Here is a 22,073-nt window from a genome sequence, read left to right as displayed (position 1 = left end):
CAGGTAGCAGAGCATTAAGGCTCAAACTCAGGAAGGGTGTGCGAGTGGACTATGGCTACAATGAGACACAATGAGGGGTGGGGGAGTGCAGGTCTGCATGAAATATTAAGTGCTAGGGTGGGAAGGGAAGTGCAGGGTAAAGAGGAGAGAGAGTGCAAGTAAAGGGGGCGATTGATGGGGTTGGGAGGGGGAACAGGGTAGCAGGAGCTAGGCGAGTGGTAGGGGGAGGCAGGAGGGGAAGTGGCAGGGATTGCAGGGGTGAAGGTCCCCATGCCAAGTGCGAGGAGTGGGGGTGAGTGGACTGGTGCCCTTTATAACTCAGAGGGAACCAGCAGCCAGTCACTGCCAAAGATGTGGTGATTAGCAGGGTAGAGGGAAGGAAGAAGGGAAAAGGAGGGTCTTGAGGAGCTTCCGGAACTTAAGGAGATCCGGCTGAAACCTGAGAGGTGCAAGTAGACCATTCCAGAGGGAGGTTCCAGCGGAGGAGAGATCTACCCCCACTGGCTGCTTAGAGAAGTGTCTGATCTGCAGAGAGTTTGAGGCAGAAGAACAAAGGGCTCTAGCAGGGAGGTATTTGGGGAGAGAGTTGGATGTGGTGTGTCGCGGGCCTCAGAAAGCCTTGTGGATGATGCAGAGGGTCTTGAACTTGATCCTAGCAGCAACCAGGAATCAGTGGGGAGATTTTAGGGCTGGAGAGATGCGGTCCCTGGGCTTAAGGCCAAGAAGAAGTCTTGCAGTCCTATTCTGGATTAGCTGAAGGGGGCAAAGGGATAAAGGAAGATTGAGGAAGAGGCTGTTGCAGTAGTCCAGTCTAGAGAGAACCAGAGCTTTGGAGATGCCTCATAATGAGTCCGGCAGTAGCCATGCCAGAAAAATCGGCAGGCTGCCGCCGGACCACTAATACCAGGCCGCCTCATCGATTGCCGGAAACACCGGAGCATTACAACCCCAGTGACCCGGCGCATCGTCTGCATAATACCGGAAATGAGGTGAGAAGGCAATGCCTAGCGTGTGATGCACAGCTGGAACCCTTTTAATGTCTGGAAGTTTTTATTTCTGATTGACGTACCCTTATATCACGTCCCTCCCTTTGAATCCTCCCCGGTCACACTGAACCAGAGTAAAGCAAAGTTAAAGCAAAGTTAAAAATATTTATTTTATGGATTTCACAATATATCACACTATTTTAATGGTTATACAATGATCACCAATGGGGTGATGTCACAATAAATCTCTTTAATCACACAGAGTAATGATAGGAAAAATAATGCAGCATAGAAATAACACTTTTGTGAGGGTTCAATCAAAATGCAATGAGATTACTTTTTCCCCCTGCACACTACTCAATCCCCCCAATATGCAGTATAAAGAGATGGAAGGAGAGAAAACAGGTTTCAGGAATACAGAATTCAGCAAAGGAGTATCAATCCCAATTTCCCCCCAGAAACACAGAGAAAAACAGGAATGATTGCAAACTTGTCAAAATGGTTTTAAAGTTGGCTTTGCATGAATGGTGAAAACACTGAAAATGGATTTAATTCACTAAAATGGTTTCAAACCAACACTAGCAATGATTATTGAGTAACTAGCAAGTTGAAAACTTAATTCTGAGGTCGGATGCAAAGAACGGCAATACCACACCTGATAGATTTGAGCCAAACGAAAAATTTGCGGCAAACTTTTCCACGCGGTAAGTGTGATTGCGGAATAACTAAAAGGAGTTGGGATGTGGTTTTCTGTGTGTTGGAAAGCTGAGGATGTTAGCTTCAAGTAGACACTTAGTCTCGTTTCTAGCATACACGGTGAAGTTATGAAGGTTTTTGTGGAGGTTTTTTTTCAGAAAGAGTCAAAATTTGCAAAATAAAGATGCGCTTTTTAAAATGACAAACAAGATTTCTTTACACTAGGGGTAGACTATGAAGCCGCAAACTACACGACAGCGCAGCCACCAGCCCAGGATATCACTGGTTGATTTGGCCTGCCGAGACGCTCGCCTTTCTTCAGAAAATATATTAGCACAAAGATGATTTTTAACACTACTTATTACCAAATGACTATAGGGATGAGAGAAAGTTCAGGTAAGACAAAGATTTTCTACAATGCAGTTCTGGATATAATGGAATGGGTTTGGATAGGATTACTTATGGACAATACATATGCTAGCGACAATCCTATGCTATGGATACTCACTACCAATGTTTGGAATGGACCCGTTAGGGATCTGGTCAAAGATTTCTGGACTGGAATTCTGCTAGCACACCGGGCTGGACTCAAGGCGCTCTGGTTCTGCAATCAGCAAGGCACTCTAGACACTGCACGGAGGGATTGGACTGGATCTGGCAATAATTTTGAGCAAGAAAGCAGCACAGCACAGCCAGGCTGTTCTTTTAGTTCCCCTTAGAAATCTTGGGTCAAATCTGGTTTCAGGATTTTTAAAAGGCCAAGCTGAGAATGGTTCAGCTTTGGAAATGGGTCTTTCTGCTTTCAAATTTCTGGAGTCTGGAATATGATTTCTCTTGCAAAGTGCTCCGCCAGCAATCGGTTGGTGGGCGAATGTGTGTCTGTCTCTAGGTCGTACGCCATCTCTATTTATGTATTTCCTAAATGGGTGGGTATGCTGAATTATGCTAGGCACACCCCTAGGTATTCTATTGGTTAGGGTCTTTCCTCTCCCCCGATTTGAGAAGAAAACAGGGTGTCATCATGACGGTGTGTTTTATGGTCCAGGGAAAACCTCCCCTTTGTTTCTGCACAGGAAATCTATTTTGCATACAAGACATATTTACAATTTTACAACCTTGCTAGCAATAGCATATTTATATCCCATATTTAGTGGAGCAAGTATTCATCCGAGCCCCGTCACGGTGAGAGCTTGGGTCTAGATTTGGCAATTTTTTGCCCTTTTGGTCCGGTACCCAATGTCGGATTTATCCCCAATTTTACACATCATGTTTCTGGCATCACCACAATTGATACAAAACCACAAATTCTGTAGTCTTGTCCCTGAACATAGCACAGAGTTCTGAGTTCTTTTAAAACGTGACCAGAATTTTCATATTAACAATACTCTCATTTTACAATTTCGCACAGTTCTGCGTCAGTCCTTTTCAAAAATATACTTTTCTGTGTTTTCAGAATATACAACACTGTCTGTCCCGCCCTCAAAGTTTTGGTGGGTCAAGAGCAATCCCCACCTCTTTCCTCTAGCAGGGGTTTCTGTTGACACTTGCATCTGCATATTCTTTTCAGCCAAGGGAGTCCTTTGTCTCTCCCAGGAGCAGCAGAGCAAAATCCCCTCCCCTCTTCATTAACACCTGACTGGGCGTTCCTGGGCTTTGATGAGAAGCAGGAGAGATGATTTTTGTTGGGGCACATGGTGGAATTTGCTTTGAAGTTCTTTGGCTTGCATCGGATTTACTTTAAAGTCAATTGTTACATTTTCTTAGTTGAAAAATAAACTTATAATTTCACAACAGGCAAACAAATCTCCAATTCCAGTATTTTTAAAAGATTAAATAGTTGCAACCTATATTGCTTTTGATGGCAAGTCACTTAATTCCAACCATTTCATTTTAACTGCACAAGTTTAAGCTTCCAGTGTAATTAAATGACAGCTTTCATACAGGTGGTCAGCGGCACTGCGCCCATATTTTACAGATTTTCACAGACAAGCACACTTTTTAATGTGGATCTTCTTATGATGGATTCTGCTTTTCCTGACATTGTGTGCTTCTGTTAATTCTTTAAATGAAGTGATGGGTAACACCCAGCAAGGATGTTGGACATTTTCTGATGTTTTTGAACCATTATTTTGTAATTTCAGCAACCAAGGAAAAAAGGATTTCAGAGCACCTTTGGGTTTCCTTGCAATAAAGCACTGCCTTTCATGAAGATTCCATTTGCACTCTGTGGGCAGCCTAATGACAGGTTTCAGCAGTGTGGTCTCCTGTTCCACCACTGACACAGGCAATGTAGATTGGCAGCCAACTTTCTGGTTTCACAGCGCAATTTAGGTTTAGCACGCATAGGGCTTTTTGCGGCCATTTTGCTGGGTCTGGTGCCACCGGCACACAGTGATGTCGCAGGGCAGAGCTAGTGGGTCAGTACATCCCACAAGCGCCATGGGGAGGATAGAGCCTTGAGGGATGCTACAGGTGGAGAGTGCTAGGAGAGAAAAAAGGGCCAGTTGAACCTGGGAGGGTCAGTCCGAGAGGAATGAGGTCAACTAGTCCAGGGTCTGTCTGTGATGCCAAGGGTGTCGCAGAGCCGATTTGTCAGGGTAGCATGATAGATCGTGTCCAAGGCAGAGGAAAGATCAAGAAGGATAAGAAAGTATGGAGTGCTGGAATCAAGGTTTGGGAGCAAGTCTTCACGGGTGTTCAGTAGAGCAATTTACGTGCCTCTGGCTACTCTGAAGCCATAGTGATGATCATGGAGACAGCCAACAGATTCAGTGTGATGGATCAGTTAGGAGATGACAGCTTCTCCAGGAGTTTGCCCAGGAAAGGAGGTAATGGAGATAGGGCAGTAGTTAGCTGTGTAGAAATGGTCAGCAGAGGGCTTTTTAAGGAGAGGGTGCATAAGGGAGTGCTTGAGGGGTAGCACAAAGGAGCCAGTGGCAAATGAGTGATTACAGAAATCAGCCAATGCAGATGCAACAGATGCATGTTGTCCTTGATAGTTCTAGAGGAGCAAGGGAGCACCTGTTTGGAGGAGGCTTTCATAGAGAGGACTTGTCTAGAGACCTCATCCAGTACTATGAGCGAGAAAGAGTAGAGTAGGGTGCAAGGGAGGCCTGAGAGCTGGGGAGGGAGGAGGGAGGGCAGTAGAGCAGAGTGATGAAAGGATGTCCTGGGTTTTGGTTAAGAAGTGGGAGGCCAGTGAAGTACAGAGGGTCAGGGATGGCGGGGAAGAAGTGGAGACTGCAGGATGACTGGATGGTTCCTTGCAGATTTTAAGCAGTTTGCCCATGTTAGGGGCCCCAGAGATGTGGGCTTTGATAGGGACCCTCTTCTTCGAGGGGATAGAGAGTATGTACTGCCTTTGGAGCAGGCAGCAGGCCAGTCTGTCAGAGGATATGCCAGATGCCTGCCACTTCTGCTCGGCAACTCTGCACTTGTGTTTCAGAGAGGCTAGGTCGGAGTCATACAAGGAATTGCGCCTGGGAGGCAGGCTTCATTCAGATCCTCCTGAGAGGGGCAAGGATGTCTAGGGTGTTGGTGATTGAGAGGTGAAGATTAGCAAGAGCACAGTCAGTGTGGGAGTCAGTGGTGGGAGGGGGAATGAAAGTGGCGGTAAAATCAGCAACCGACACTCGCTTCTTCGGTCAAATGACGGAAAGGGAGACTGATAATACAGGCAGAGGCTTAGCCGGGGGACCTAACAGATCCAGAGAGGATAGGAGAGCATGATCAGACCAGGAGAGAGGTGTAGTGAGAGGGTTGTAGTTGGGGATGTCTGCTGAGATGAGAGCATTCAAGCTATGTCCGGCTGAGTGTGTCAGACTGGAGGGATGAATAGCGAGGGAAAGAAAGTCCCATAGGGTGTGGAAGTGTACAGTGGCCGAATCAGGGGAGCCAAGGTGAATATTTAAGTCTGAGGAGAAGCTTGGTGGAGTAGGCAACAAAAGAGGTAAGGTCGGACCACTCCGAGAGGAAGAGGGAGACCCAGGGGTCCTGTAGATGGTGGCGAGAGTCAACAGGAGGGTTTGAGAGACACAGCCTGCAGACGAGCCATTCAAAGGAAGAGTAGGTCTGAGTGGGAATGATAGTAGCAGGGACTTATTCAGGGAAGAGCAAGGCCACTCCGCCTCCCGAATGGTTAGGCCTGGGCTTAGAGAGGATCTTGTATCCCTCAGGGAAGAGTGTGATAAAGGCAGTGACAGAGCTGGCAGTGACTAAGTCTCTGTACTAGTGAGAATGGCATGGTCAAAGTCTTCCAGAAGGAGTCAGATATCAGAGGAGTGTTTAGCAACAGAGCAAGAGTTGAGGGTATCTATGTGAAGCTGGTTGCCACCTTTGACGGTCTACCGAGGAGTGGTACATGGATGTGGTATGCCTGTCGGTGGAGGAGATTGATAAGGCAAAGGCTAAAGTGATGGCAAGATGATTTGAGGAAGAGGAAAGGGGAGAAATGGAGTAAGACGAAGAGAGACTAGCAAGGAGTAGGAAGGATTTCAGTTGAGGGGTTGAGGTGAAGAGACTCAGTGGACAGCCAAAGCTGAATGGCGTATTGAGAGACAAAATATAGGGTGTTACATGAAATGAGTGACAGAAATGTACAGGAAAGCACAAGAGATAACAGAAGAGATCTGGTGATTGAGAAAAAACACCAGACCAACTACCAAGCTTCATGGAACACAAAATGGAAGAAAATATGGTGGTGGGAGAGGTGACTGAAGAAAGACCACACTATGTTAGGAGTTATTGTAAATTGTATTTTTGACTTGAATAACTAAACCCAATTAGATTAAACACACAATTGTATTTCTGATACAGTAAAACAAACACCCACCAGCGAATGGTAGGCCAGTACAGCTATGAGTAGTTGCAAATATTACTTGTTCTGGTGAAAATCCAGACCCAGGAAAACAGTAACCTTGAGTGACTGGCACAACAATAGGAGCCAGGTTTACTTCTAGGGTTGGGAAGGGAGTCCATTTAACGCCAGCACTCAGAGGTTGCTAAACAGTGCACTTGAGGAAGAAGCACTTCTTAGTGAAATGGATACATTTTCCTGGTGCTATGAATGAAAGACAGACTTGCAGCCTATAGGCTTTAGACATTAGAACAAACAATAAGGAAGAACATTTTCACACATGCCCCTGTCAATCAATACAAGCAGTAAGGATCGCTTACCCTGGTTAGGTTCCTCTGTTGGCTTTCTGAACGGGACAGGTTCTCATGCCCCACTCCAACATCTAAGCGATTGAGCAGGGCCTTCAGCTGTTGCATGGACAGGGTATCATTCTCACCATAGCGGTGAAGTAGGTCCTCCAAGAATGTGGAGGCAGTAATGCCTCCTATGGTTGGTGGAGTGAGTCCTACCACAGAGTGGGTTGCATGCCATGGAGCCACGAAGAGGATGGTTATCATCACACAATTAGCACCTGGAATCATGTTGACAGTGTCCTGCGGAGGAGAAAATATGCATGGTTACATTCAATGATTGTGGAGGACGTGCGCATTCAACATGACACAGTGATTGTCATAAGGTAGCAGGCATTGGTTGGATTAAGCTGCCACTGGTATGAGGAGTTTAACAAAAGGAGCACACAATACTATTCCAGCATAAGCACCCGGATATAGCCCTACTGATGCCCTCACATGCAGCCTGCAAGGCCCTACTACTGCAGTACTAAAACCCACAAAGAGCACAGCCTATACACCTTATTCTTGAGCTGCAGCACTCGCTACTATGCAGGCACTTGGACCCGCATGTGGCTCTGACAGGGTACTCCAAGCCTAAGCAGCGTCTCCCTTCAGTGGTCAGATTTTAAAGCAAATGCCTTTGGGGAGGCGGTGGCAGAACTTCAAATTCTGCAATGGGCTTCACACCACAAAGGACTATTTGTGAGTAGTCATTTGTGGGGTGAAGGTAATAATGCCCAAGCACATTCATTGGTAGCCCTGCTGCCCATATAGACAGCAATTAGACTGCTGCCATCAGTGGTGTGGAATTTCTATAGATCAGAAACCAGGACAAATTGTTAGTTGCTTGGCAAAATGTGTATTAGTACCATGGTCACTGGACAGCAGGCACAGTCTTTCAATTTTAATTAATATGCTTTGGAGTATTGTGCAACTGTGGCAGGGGCAACCACACATGTATATGTGGCTGCAGGTGACCAGAAGGTAGGTCTACAGAAACTATGGGCAGAATGCTTTTTATTGGACGTATCGGTTGCCATGGTGCAAACACGTCCCTGAAGTGGTTTCTGAACGTGTTTGGGGGAGATTCTAAAACCAGGCTGCCAGTGCGAATTACATTGTGTGGGTGAAAGGGTTTAGGTCTACCTGGTATAAAATATGACCTTTTCCAATTTGAGCTATATTTCTTTGGTTGTTTTTTTGGTCGAAAAATGCAGGGGAGACCCCAGGCAACACGCCCCCACACTCAACCTATTCCCTTACCGCTTCCCATATATTTATTTAATTTAACTGAAAAACCGACCAAAAGGACTGAAAATGTTTTTCAATTGAGTATGCTAATAGCGGTGAAAGCATCATGGCTGAAGAAAATGCATGCACCATTGTTTTGATGGCAGATTTAGTAGCGGCAAACAGACAAAAAAAGACAGTAGTGTGTGCATGACAGCATTACAAGTGTTTGAGAGCCTGAAACGCACCAGAAAGCCCTCCTTGCAATCAGCAGTTTGAACTATTAGTTGGAGTATTAAGGTACTTTGGGATAAGAATGGTCAATCTGAATGAAAACGTAACTTAAAGGATATTGTTGTGCATGCAAAAGGATGAAACCATCTAAAGAAATACAGAAGAGACACTTAAAATTGCCCGTGGTTTCAAGTTTAGTTTTGATGGTGATTTTGGTTGGTAAGACTTGGGTTGTGGAGAGGTAATCAGACAATGGAAGTTAGCAATGTGCAGCTGCATTATCAATGTAGTAGCTCCTAGCAAGTACTAGGGTATTCATTGAGCAGGGACGTAGCTCCGGGAAGCAATAGTTCGATTAACAAATCCTAGAGGGAAGGGCACAGTGAGGGAAGCAGAGATACAAAGCAGCAGGGAGCCAACAATCAGGGGTGGAGGGTGGGGTGTGTAATTTAGCAGCAAGGAATCTGCAAGCAACCAGGGGAAGAAACAGGAGCAGATGCCCACGTACAATGTTAGGTGGGGAGTGGAGGGTGTGTGGGCGTAGGTGTTAGGGAGGAGCCATTCCTTGAAGCGGAGGGTCTTGAGCCCTTCCTGTAATGTAGAAGTGAGGGGCGTGTCTGTTTACGCGGTGGAACTCCCAGACTCTGGGAGTATAGACAGAAGGCTGGTCTTCTGGTTCTTTCCTTCCTCTTCCTGCATTGGTGGAATTAGAGGCTGCACATGTCCTTACTTCTGGAAGTTGGTGTGGAGTATCAATTGTCCCTCTGTATGTCCCATGGTGAACAGAACCTAAACTTACCACCCCCTGTGCTTTTACTGGATTTTCTCGGTGTTTGTGAGATTTTTTCCTCACAGTCAGACTTAACGCCAAGCCGGACTCAGCGGGTGGCTCTGGTTTTGTGCTCTACCTTAAGAGTCCTTAAGACTACCAAGTCAGTGGTACATTAAAGGTAGCCCTTAGTCTCTCCAAGAGAGTACCCTCTGCCTGTTAGCGATATGGCAATGTTGCTGTGTAAAATGGTTGCACAGTGTACTGCATTTTACCCGGCTGGATCCTTTTTCAACTCCCTCCTCCATTCATCAAAAAGGAGGTTGTAGTTTGCCTTGAAGACCCGAGGGGTCACAGGGCTAGACCTTGTTCCCCTTTGTTTAAGCAGGAAGAAGTGGTCCTCTTTGGTCACTAGATGTGGGTGTCCCAGGACTGGGGGCTGTAGTCAGCCTGAAACCAATTAGGACTGGCATATGAATGCTTGGTACAGTGTGGAGTCACTCCTTTGTGTCAGAGCCCTTCCCATGCTCATGGGCGTGCTTGAAGGATGGGCTACCCGTTGGCTGACAATACCTCTGTTTGAATTATGCGTGGTGGGTGATAGGGTGCAGTGATCATTCACTGGTTCCAAAGAGGAATAAAAGCGGACTCCCCTTGCCCGCTAACATGGTCTACAGTTGGATCTTCAACCCAGCAACCTGAAGGACCTGCTGGCTCAAGGAAGAAACGATGCTCGGCATTAGTATCGTTTAACCCATTAACAAGTTCAATAGCGAAGATTTGCCTCTCCAGGAAGACCAGAAGGAAACCACAATAGCAGTCCTTTCCAGATGGAGAGGGGTAACTGGATTACATGTCCTGCATGATAGAAAAGTCTCGCTGAACCATCCGACAGTGCCTGCATCTCCGGACCCAGAGGCAGATGCCCAGTCTCCGCCTGGAACCATGAAGACGGAGCCCAACTAAATAACTTCTTCTCTGCAGGACCCCAGGCAAGCACTCTGGTTCCATCTCCCTTCACCTGAGGTCTTGCTGGCCCGAAACCTGCAACCGCATCTCAGCTTTCGGGTCCACTTTCCATTCCCAGCTACTCTCTGGTCTGCTGGTTTTCAGCTTATCAACTTTCACTCTCTCCACATGCACAGTAGCCTCCACTGGAAGCTGCAAAGCACATCCTGCTTATCTGGTCACAGAGTATTGTTCTTCTGACCCTACAGCACTACTGGCAGGCATTTTCTTTACTTTTTCCATCCTCCTTGAGCCTCATCTTCCTTTCGTGGGAGACCTTCAAGAGTTAGTGGAACTGAACGCCAGGACCACCTCCTTTTGCGCAAAGGTAACCTTCTGCCAAAAGTTGTCCGTATTTTATTTTTTTACGTACATTTTTTTTTATTTCATTTAGTTTATTACAAACTTTTGAAAAGAAACAAAACCTAATGTTCAACACCAACGTTTCTTAATAGTCTGCTGAGTAACAGCAATCACGACTTCATTTTCTATTCCTATAACGTGTCCTTCCATTTCGTTTCAGTCTATTTATTTTTCGATATTCACTACTCTGCTTCTTTCATCTTCTTTTGCATCTGTTCAAGGAACAAAGGGAGTGTCAATGTCAATTTTTGTCGCTCACTGCTGTGCATTCTCCTCCACCAGTCTTCTACACTATAGGACATCCCATAGCTCAGCTCCTTTCCTAGGTAATTTGTTCTTAAAGCTCTTAAGTACAAACAGAAGAGGACCAGATGTTTTAAGGCTTCCGCTTCCTCGTGGCAAAAGCGACATTTCAGATCTCCGACAGATTTGCTTTGCCTTTGTTTTTTAATTTCTTTTATTGCGAACAAATTCAGTCTGAATTTCAAGTAGAACTTCCTTAGACGTTCAACCGGAAATATTTCCATGTAGTTTAATATGCTGTTGAGACTCTTGGCTTCTGTAGGGGAGTTGTTCATGCATTTGTGCATTACTCTCTTCAATCCAATCTAGTTGGAACCTTTTTTTTTTAACCGCATTCGGAATATTTCTGTCACTGCCCAAGGCTCCTTTCCCAGGGATCGCCTCACCTGGATCTTCACTGTGGCTGCGTACCTTCTGCCTCCTTCTCCGGTCCTTTGGAGGCTTCTCTTCTTCCCCGTCCTTCTTTAGAGATCCTTTCCCCTTCTTACGTTCAAAGAGATAGGGGCGGTCTCCTCCCGAGGCCACTTTGACCGTTAATAAAACAAACAGTCAAGTGAACCCTGGGGAGCCCGCACCTTCAAACAGGGAAAAAGCCTGAAAGGCAGAAAAAACCCTGTGTAGCTGCAGATGACGATGGCCGGGTAGATTAGAAGGTCCAGAGGCAGGTGAGGACTTTCTACAATGATCTTGGTTGTAACTCCAAAGGATAGCGGCACTGATGCGGGGCCTTTCTGGATGAAGGAGCCCGGGAAGGAGAGGTAAGGAAGAGTCGCTGAAGAGGACTTCCGCAATACACACGGAAGCGGACAAAGAAGGGTAAGCACGGGAATAGTACTACCGGAGAAACAGGTAAGATCAGAGAGAGCCAGAAGTCAGAACGAGAAAGAGCACAAGAGAGAATGAGTGAGTGAGTGAGAGCGAGAGAGCGCGAGTGAGTCTAAGTGAGAGAGAGTGAGAGAGAACGAGTGAGCTTGAGTGCGAGAGAGTGAGAGAGCGAGAGAACGGAGATGTAGTGAAAGTAACCCCGTGCAGGTGGGAGCCGACAAGTCGGAACCCGGCCGCCGGGGAAGGCAGGTCTGCGGCAGCGCGAAGCAGATAGCAGAAACAGAACTAGACAAAGCCGGAAAACGTAAACAGAGTGATATGCAAGGAAGGCAAAGGAAGAGAACCAAGATCCGGCGAGCAGGATAGGGCAGCAGAGGAAATATATAGCAGCAAAAGGGGAAATGCTGAGACGGGAGGAAATCTAGGAAGGCACTGGTAAGGAACAAAACAAAAGTCAGCGAAAGCGAGTTGCAACGCGACTCGCAGGGGGCGTGGCTTCCATATATGCCCGTAGCAAAAAAAGGCTAGACCGCTAACAGACAAGCCGTAGAGTCCTAATAGCGCCTCCATCTTGCCCATAGCTTCCATGGCCGCATCGGTGTGACAATTTCTCACGATTTTTTCATCCGTGTCAAGTAGTGTCAAGGTATCTTTACATTTTTGTCTCCAGTTTTGAAGTAATGTCTCATCCTCCTGCTTTCTATGCTCAATCATTACTTCAAACCCCACCATGCACAAACTGCGACAGACTTCCGGGTCTTTGTGTGGGACATCCGGGGCATAATGGTAACCACACATTCCCATAACCTCAAAGAGGTGAGTCTTTCAGGTGAACCCCACTAGGAAACTTTTGGCTTAGGTCACCCAACATGTTTGGTGTTCCGGGGGAACCACTGAGTGCCCTAGGGTCTCCAGGCTTTGGGGATGACCTCCCTGCTAGCACCTATGATGTCACATCCGGGGGAACACCCCCAGTAGAGCCTAAGTTCCAGTTAAACACCAGATCATCACTTCGAGGATGGGCCTTCCGGTAGGGCAGGGCATATTGTTACTTCCGAAGCGGGACTTCGCTAGGGTGGGACATACGGGGTCACGCGGCGTTGCCCCCCGTCAAGTTTATATAATGATTAATATTTCATCTCCTTCTACTGACCTCACTCTGGACATTTTGTTTTGGGCCATCCCTCGAGTGTCAAGCATGGTCGAGTCCAGCCGTCAAAGAGGGAGAGAAAGCTAGAGAGAGTTGTAATTGCTCTCTTTGGCCATACAGTTAAGTAGAATTAACTAGATACATGTAGGACTAGATCGTTTGATGCTCATGCATTCTAAATAATTTGGAATTCGGGCTGGATTGTTTATATTGCATTTTCAGGCCAGTCTGACTGCTGGCTGCTAAAGCCCTGTATGCTTGCCTGGTGAGTGATTGGAGAGCTGGCTTAGGCCAGCTCCAGAGCGAGATATAGCGGAGACCCTGTCCAATCCTCATATTTTAATTGAAACATCTGAAGGACTGCCACGAAGATGGTTTACTGCATCTGAGGACTTGGTTTGTCCATATGGGCCAAACCCTGGCTCTTTGTCTTTGCTCCCGGTTCAGTCTTCAGCTGCTTGAAAACCCTACTGGGTTCTTACTGGTCTTCTTGCCCCTCTCCTGTGCTGGCTGTCTGATCTTGGGACAGTTTCCTAGCCGTTATTATGCTGTCGCTGTGAAATCCTCCTGGACCAAGCACCTCAAAGCAGGAAGTCTCCTTGGCCTGTATGAGTGGTGGAACATCACTTCAGTTTCGTTTAGGGCTGCCCTGACTAGCCTCCATCCATGGCTCAATGGTAATGGGGAGGATGCTAATGACGGGACCGCGTTTAGCATCCTGTTCTGCTAGCGGGTGCCGCTCTGTGCATCTGGTCTGACCAGGCGTACAGGGCGGCCCTCTGAGCAGAACTCGTAATGAGGCGGTGAGGCAACAACGACGCCGGTAGCACTACCAGCGCCGTGCCGTTGTTGCCTTATCGCCAGGGTCGTAAAGAGGCCCCCTGCATTTAGGATCTTGTCCTAGGCATGTAAAAGAAGCCCTGTACTTACCAGGTTCCGCCGCCATGTCCAAACCATATCCACTGTGATGGCATAGTGAGTACTTGTCCTCAGATCTTGGGGCCTGAATATTCTGACCGGGAGTATTGAGTTTTCTAGGACCCCACTCACTGCGTTTCTCCATGGGCTCACCTGCTTTACATCCATCCTTCCAGGTTGGCTGTGTCTAAAACCTGGAGCTCTTAAAGGGGGGGCATCCTCTGGTGTTCCATGGGGTTTATTTATTTGCATTTTTAAAGCGCTCACACAGCCCGGGGGCATCGAGGCGCTGTTACAAAGTTTTTTTTGTTCTTGTCTTAGTTGCATATTTATAAAGCACTAAAATACCCAAAGGTTTCCAAGCTCGGACCTGGGGATCGAACATGTGTTGCTTTGTGTCGTCTTGCTTCCAAGGCGAGCACGTTGCCACTGAGAAATCCGCCAGTGTTAGTTGCTTCTTTGGTTAAATGTGCGAGGTAGCACTGGCACCTACCTGGCTTTAACCCAGAGAGAGAACATTTATTTTAGCCGGGAACACCATTAACAATACAATAATCAAAATATCTCACAGAATTAAATTTAGACAATAAAAACATTAATATTTCCAAACAGTGTAAAACAAGTTTAAAAAAACCTTTGCAGAATTCCATGTACAATTAAAGAGGCCAACATATTTTTTTTAATGTTGCTTTCACAAATTCGCACATCTCCATTAAAACATTAATATAAATATTGCTTAAAAGAAACATTGCCTCGGCTGTAGTTCCCATGTTATACTTAATAAAATGGTCCCTAAGCCACAATCTTCTGATCTTAATCAAGTTATTGCAGATCTGAATGAAATGTAGCCAACTTTCAGCTTGCCTGGGTCCAAAGCTTAGTGTTAGAGTAAGACAACTCATTTGCCCGATAAAGGTAGGACGTTCAGTCGCACCGTTTAAGTAATCCTTTGATATTCCGGGGAGCATATTTGTACAATCACACTATATCACCTTGGGCACATGGCAGGCAGCAATCGCATGTTTTAATGAATGTAAATATGTACTTTCGTAATCAGGATAACTACACGTATTTTTTTTAAATGGATACATTTACTTCTGCATCATAAAATCTAAACACCAGCGCATACACAAATATAAAAAGAAAAATGTAGCAGCAGGGAAACCGGACCACATTTCCCCTATTGCATTTTTACTATTCAGGTTTTCTACACTACTACTACTACTACTAAAGGCTTTTGCTGAATAATACAAGTATTTACGCTGGGCTACAGTACCAATCATAGGGATGCCCAATTCAGCCCCCACTGCTACCCACGGAGTGCTAGGCCCAAGGGCAAGCATCTTACTTAAACAATATGGACTACGTTCGAATGCTTTGAGGTCCGAGTGGCCCCACATTTCACAGTCGTATAGAACAAACTTATAATTGAAACGGCTCAAGCCCCCCCTAGTCCCATTCCTGCCTTATTCACTACCATACGCACATGGGCACCCCAGCTACAATTCTTTGGGCAAACACCATCCCTAAATAATCATAGGCATCCGTAACCTCAATACTCACATTGTGGATCATCCAAAAACAACTATTTTGGTTTTAGACAAATTCAAACTGAAGCCATGAGTTTCAAAATAACTTGCAGCATTATTCTGGATGTAACAAAGTCCTTTTGGTGTGAGGTCCAGCAACACTGACGTGCACATACAAAAGGGCAGGATAAGTACACCCATTTAATACTGGTGGAAATATGCTGACCACTGGGATAAAAATCCTACAGAAAAATGATAGATAGCATGGGAGCTAGCGGGCATCTTTGCCTAATGCCCATGTTAGAACCAAAATCTATCAGTTACCCAGAGCAACTGCTGTGGACATATGCCGACGTTGGAGTATAAACAAATAATCAGTTGGGGTAAATCCTGCGGGATGCGCAGACACCAAGTTTACATAACTTATTCCAGAGGGTTGCCCAATCAAGTGTGTCAAAGGTCTTTGTCACATCCTGAAATGCAGCAAAAACCCTGCCTTGCCCAATTCCCACATATTTCTCTAGTAATGCGTTTAAAACAAAACAGTGATCTAGTGTCCCAAATCCCTTCTTGAATCCGACCTGAGAGCTCAGCAGTATGTTACTTAGCCTCGCCCATTCCTCCTATCTTACTGCGAGGCAGCTTGCAAAAATCTTACCAGCAGTGTCCAGGAGGGATATAGGACCATAACAATGAGGGCAACAATGCAACCCTTTTTTATACACAGGAATAAATCACACTTAACCCATGACGCGGCAAACAACTGAATTTGGCCAATCCCATTAAATGTGCCCACTAAAATAGGAGCCCACCAGTCTTGGAACCATTTCAAGGCCTCCGGCCTTATGCCACCAGGGTCAGGGGCTTTACCCATTTCAAAATCATGAATTTCTTTTAATACCTCCTTTAAAGTAAATACAACGGTGCCTGAAGTAAACCTATTCCTCCATAGGTATTATGACACTTGCTCCCGACTTACTCAGAATCTGTTTATTGTGCAAAGCCCAAGTCAGGGGAGTAATCGGATCACCATCACTTCTTTAAATGGATCCAAAACCATGAGCCAAAAGAGCCCTTTCACGTCATTTTCCTTGACCATGTTATCCAAACGTTTCCATTGGGATTCTAAATAAACAGCTTTTAATAGTTTTTTTATAGGCAGCTTTTCAATTACGCAATTTCTCTGGAGGTGTGTTTGTGCGCCTTACCACCCAGAAGAGCTCCTGTATTGCCCTTAGGCATTCCTTATCAAACCAAAGCGTGTCTTGGCGCCCTTTTTGTAGAGCGGTAGTTGACGTAAGTGACTTTGACCAATACTCCCTAGAAATTAGAGTGGTAATTTCCTCAAAGATTCTGATAACCTGACCATACGAACTAGCTCCAGAGCATACAACAGTAGCCAACTATTTACATCCTCCTTACCTAAAATTAACGTCAGCGCATTGCTGGTCAGTTTTACAGAGGCAGCTTTTCCAAAGTATGGGCCTTGTTTCACAGGATTATGTTTGACAGAGTGTCCCACTTTCCAGAGAAGAACCATAGGATTGTGGTTGCTTTCTGGTCTGATCTGATAGACATATAAATCATGTACATGAGAATATGAAAAATAAATCAACCAAACAATAGTCTAGTAACCACCCTCTTAAAGGTTCTTGTACTGTGCACTGTTGCCACCTGCGTGCAAGGAGGGTGGCGGGTTGTCAGTCGGATTGAACAGAAGGAGAGCAAGAAAGCTTTGCTGTTCTATTGGCAGCTTCAGTTAGGAGAAACCGGTAACAAACATTTATTTCATTCTGCAATGCCGGAAGGTACTGCTAGCTCTTACCGGCCGGCCTATGAAGGATTCATTACCCTGCCCCAAATTAGCGTTGAAATCACCCATAACAATGAGGCTGTCATTGCAAGTAGAAATAGCCAAGTTTGCCAGCAATTTGTTGGCTGCAAAGAAATTGTTAATATATCTGCATCCTAAAGAGAATATTACCAATTGTAAGATGGGTGCCAGATTTGAAGAGAAAAGAAGTTACAATTCCCTGCTCCATAATGTTTAGGACACTTCAGTAAACCTGCAGAAAGCCTTGCATACCAAGCTTGCATTACTTTTACTAGGGTGCCCTGAGACACCTTGAAGAGCTACAGAAGAAATAACCCAAAAGTCAGGGAAACTTGCAGAGACAGCTCCAGAAGGTAGATCACATATCGTTCTAGCCAGGATTTCCACTTGGGAATCCAACTTATCAAGCACCCTTGCCCCGTTCGACTTATTTCCGCAGACTATTTTGTACTTTGGTACAAGCAGCTACGTTGTATCATGCATTGTGGTGCACATATTCTGTCACATTGTACCTTATTGTAATGTAACAGAATTTGTAAAGCACCGACTAAGTGCTAGGAAACAACAAAATTAAATCAAATTTTATGCTGAATACAAAATACAGACCCTCTATTTAGAAAAGATACGTTTTTAAAGCTTTGCGGAAGCATAGATGGTCACTAATCTCCCACAGCTGCCAGGAAGAAAATTCCACATAGCCGGTGCAAGAGCCGAGAAAACACCATTGCTTGGTCTAAAGGCCATTCCCTGGAGATATATGTGACATAACCATACGCCCTCTCTGATGCTTGCTTGGATATACTAACCCATAGCCGTGGCTTGCCTAAGGACTCTGTCCCTTTACTTCCTTTTTCTATGTGGAACTTGGTAGCATAAATATGCACTTATGGATGCATTGTCATTTTTCCTTGAACCCCTTGGGTCACTGGAGTTTAACACCAAAGGCTGGATTTTTAGCACATACCCTTCATTTATTGGCACTATAAATAAGTGCATTGCACTCCTTGTCATAGAAAAGTATTGTTTTATAGTAGCTAATCTTGATTTAGTGTCAATCAATTTCTAGGTGAGTGTTGAGACCATTTGGGTCTTGCATTTTAGCTTAACTAAATGTTTGGTGGCCTTCTGTGCATGTTTTACTTGTTTAACCCTTTGACAATATGACATACTGCTATACAGGAGTACAGGTTAAGGGTAGGGGTTTCTTAACTCCCAAGCACCACACTACTACTAAACCAGCAATGGTCTCAATAATGAAGGTGAAACAGGCACAATATGAATGGTACACCTCCTTTGCCTCTTTAGGTAGCATGGGCAGAGGGCAGACTATACCCTTCATGAGGGGTTTGAACCAGCAAGGAATAATCCGAATAGTACTATATTGCCAAAATAAAGGAAATATACAATACAAGGCTCTGTACTAGAGTTTAGACAAAAAATACATATCCTATTAAAACACGAACAATCCAACCCTATAAAGGAATACACATGATACTGTTGGATGAAAGGAGCACTCTGGGTGGGAAGATAATCAAGAATTCACAATAGCTGCCTTTAGGACAACACACATCTTTCAATGACAAACGAACACCTATACAGATGCACCTTAAATGTGACCCAATGCAACAAATGTGTTCTTCCCTTCACCATGGATACTCTGATCAGGGACATCTGCTCAACTGCGTCCTTTTCTCGCATATTTTACAGCATTTCATTTTATGGAGGCCGGCCACACATACCCAATTCACACACCCTTCTACCGCTTCCCTCTCACCCCCAAAAAAATCATTCTACCCTCTAGAAAACAAACAAATGGCAGTTTCACCAAATGCAGAGACAGCCACAACCAAGTGGGTGGGTTCCAGATACTAGGGTCATTGTTTGTTTTGGGGAGGCCCTGGACCTCCCCTGGTTATAGGGTGACTGCCATACACCACTTCCCTTCTCCATACATAGATATTTCATTTTTTTTATACCACATGCTCTACTAGTCTGTCATCATTACATACAGGCACCAAATACCTTCCCTGGGTGCCTTACCCATCCCTGCATACAGGCACTAGCCCCTGTTCATGTACCTCCATTAAATGTTTTGACCCACAAAATGGCCCTTTTCCCGTCATAACGTGTGATATCTTGGAATAAGGTAAGTCCACACCAAAGTTATTTCTGGTCTTCTTTATTAGCACCATGGCAGGGGGAGCCAGCCAATCAGATGGCTAGGAACGCAGGCTTGAAACACCGGAACAAGCCTGCGTTCCTTGCCGCCCGACGGCTGGCTCCCTACGCCGCCATCTTCCCCCCATCCCTTTATTTTTTCAGCCCCCCACCCACCTACTTAACTTATTTTGGCAGAAGTTGCTGCCGCTGCCACCACCGAATCCCCTCCTTCCCCTTGTTCCCACAGCCCGCCGTAGAAAGGGAAGCGGGGCTCCGTACAAAGCCCTGCTTCCCTTTCCATGGTGGCCATCTTGGAAAAGGATTTTCATTCGTACAACGGGACACTGTGCACGTCCCGTTGTACGAAAGAAAATACTTATTTTTTTTTTGGAACCCCGAGTTACTGCTTTGGTACTGTGCCCGATAACCACTTCGATCGGGCCGATAACTTGGGCTGGTGGCAAGCACCATTTTGAATGGAACCATTTTACATAGAGTACAGTAAGCACCATATAACAGCTCCCCCTTTTACAGATGGTTCATCTCTTGCAAGCCACCCTGGCTTTATTGAACACTCTTCCATCCTCCAGGACAACTGCCCCACACAAATCCATTTGGACCACTACTGGTCCTTTATACTGCCTTTCTCTCTTCTGCACAAATGCAGGCTTGCTAATCCAGACCTCGCCCCCTTCCGATAATCTTACCAGTCTGGTCCTTTTTTGTACATCATACCTCCTTTTCATACTCTACCCCTTAGTCTCCATCCAAGGCTTCATGGTCCAAGTCTACAAATCTAGCCCTCGCCAGCCACAGTGGACAAAATGCGGTGGAGGCTTTCCTCCTTCTAAGGACCTCAAACGGTATCAATCCTGTTGTGGCATGGAGAGCTAGCCTGTATGCATATATTTTATTATATTGTTTTTTTTATAATGCTCTTAATAACTCAGTTTGGTTTCCATGCGCGGATCCGGGATTCGAACCTCTGTTGCTCTGCATGGTCTTGCTTCCAAGACCAGCACGTTGCCCCTGTGCTTTCCTCCGTTCTTGAGGGCTTACTCTTCCCAGATGCTCCCTTCACTGACCGACATGCGGATGCCTTGCATTACGGTGCTGTTCAACCTCTCCACCATCCCATTGGTTTCAGGATGGAAGAGGACTATTTTGTTATTTTTTTTTTTTAAAGAAACAGTGTGTTTAGTTTACAAATAAACTTTTAAACTTCAGTAGGGAAGAGAACGAAAATAGACTCAAGGTCTAAACATAGACACAGAATACACAATAAAATCAAAAACAGTCATCTCACACTTTTCAGAGACAATTTTTAACTAGCATCACAGTGAAAGTAGGGAGCTTCCCGCTACTCATTTATTACCTTCCTAAAATGAACAAAACTACTGCTTATTCATGCAAATACCAGTATCCTCTAACAAAATATATGAAGCCCCCCCCATTGCAGGAGAACATGGACGAGCAGCTAAGCATCCCATGTCGCTCTCCAGTCTCTCCAGTCTGATTCTCGCTGACATTTCCATATTAAATTCCTCAAATATTTATTCAAGCAGTGTTGCCAGGGCTACTATGAGACCCTCATTTGTGGTCGTCATAATCCTCGCCAACAGATTGTCCGGTAGTACCAATGAGGTTGAGTGGATAAACTTTCTCAGATGAATTCTCTGTTCCCGAAACCACGGGCATTCCAGGAGCAAATGAAACATGGGATTCACTTGGAAATAACCTCCGAACACAGCAGCCACGCATTTCCCTTGGGACTGGAATTTTCGGCCCTAGAACTTCCATTTTTGGAAAAACGTTCAGACGGAATCTCAGGTATACATATCTTTGCTTTTTGGAAGGAAATGTTTCGACATAGAATCTTACCTTGTTCGAAGGGTTGAGTAGGTGCAGATTATTTTTGTATAATTGCAGCCTGTTAAGATCCTCAGTCATTGTTTCTGTTCCATGTCTTTATTTTATTTTTTAGTATAGGCACTGTTTGCGCTCCCCCTTGTATCATGTTCAAAGAGTTCTTACAATTTTTATGGAATTTTTGCAGGAAGGATTTGTACTCTAGGCCATTGCGCATTAGTTCTTGCACGTAGGAGCTCAGAGTGTTCCTCACCTTGCTCTGTTTTGGTCAATAGAGCCAGTGATCTTTTTATGTGTTGCATGCACCATGAAATCAGCCCACCATGAAATCAGGTCCCATTCCAGTCCGTTGGCACTGATCAGGATGGGTTTTGCTAAGCTCAGCACTGCTTTCCAGTTTTTACTTTCTAGCCGATCTAGGAAAGCCCTATCCGCAAATATTACTCACAGCCTTATAACATTATTACTATTATCTTTATTTTATATAGCTCAATTAATGGCAGTAGAGAATATGCACAGAATTTATTTCTTTAGAACTTTCATCAACGTAATAGAGGTGTTAATCTTTGCCTCCATTTTCCCCTTTTGAATGATGAGGTATTGCTGAGGAAATTGGAAGGCCCAGATAATTTATACCGATTACTTGCTTAATCGGAATTTGATTGATTATAAGGTGCTGCACGCCCGTAGGCCTCAGAACGCTCCAATAGAAGGGAAGACTAAGGAGAGAAAACAGCGGCAAAGTAGATGTGGATTCTATTTGGGAAGATTAAACAGTAATGTCTTCACCTTTTTCTTGAATATAGTAACCGATTGAGATTCTTTGATATTCAAGGGCAGGATATTCCATTCAAAATGGGCATTGAATTCAAAGCTAGTCGCCAAAGTTTATAAGACCAGAACGCAGCCGACTAAGTTGGAGTGTTGGAGGAGCAAAGCACTCTACTAGATGATTTTCTTGCTAATCTTTTGATGAGATAATATAGTGCATTTGAGTTCTGCCATTTACATG

At 45.1% G+C, this 22,073-nt stretch overlaps 1 protein-coding gene across 5 annotated transcripts in view; it reads right to left on the bottom strand.

The window, feature by feature from the left end:
* The window catches only part of SLC39A14 (solute carrier family 39 member 14), a 255,898-nt gene that overhangs the window by 150,100 nt on the left and 83,725 nt on the right, over window positions 1–22,073 (bottom strand). For all 5 annotated transcript variants that reach the window (XM_069617763.1, XM_069617764.1, XM_069617762.1 and 2 more), the window contains one exon: window positions 6,858–7,130. In XM_069617763.1, the coding sequence (XP_069473864.1) occupies window positions 6,858–7,130 (273 nt within the window). The remainder of the gene's footprint in view (window positions 1–6,857; window positions 7,131–22,073) is intronic.

This window comes from Ambystoma mexicanum, chromosome 10, assembly GCF_040938575.1.
Source record: "Ambystoma mexicanum isolate Mex_15411 chromosome 10, UKY_AmexF1_1, whole genome shotgun sequence".
NCBI classification, from domain to species: domain Eukaryota; kingdom Metazoa; phylum Chordata; class Amphibia; order Caudata; family Ambystomatidae; genus Ambystoma; species Ambystoma mexicanum.
Note: the sequence above shows the minus strand (reverse complement) of the source record. Positions and strands in the feature narration are given on the sequence as shown.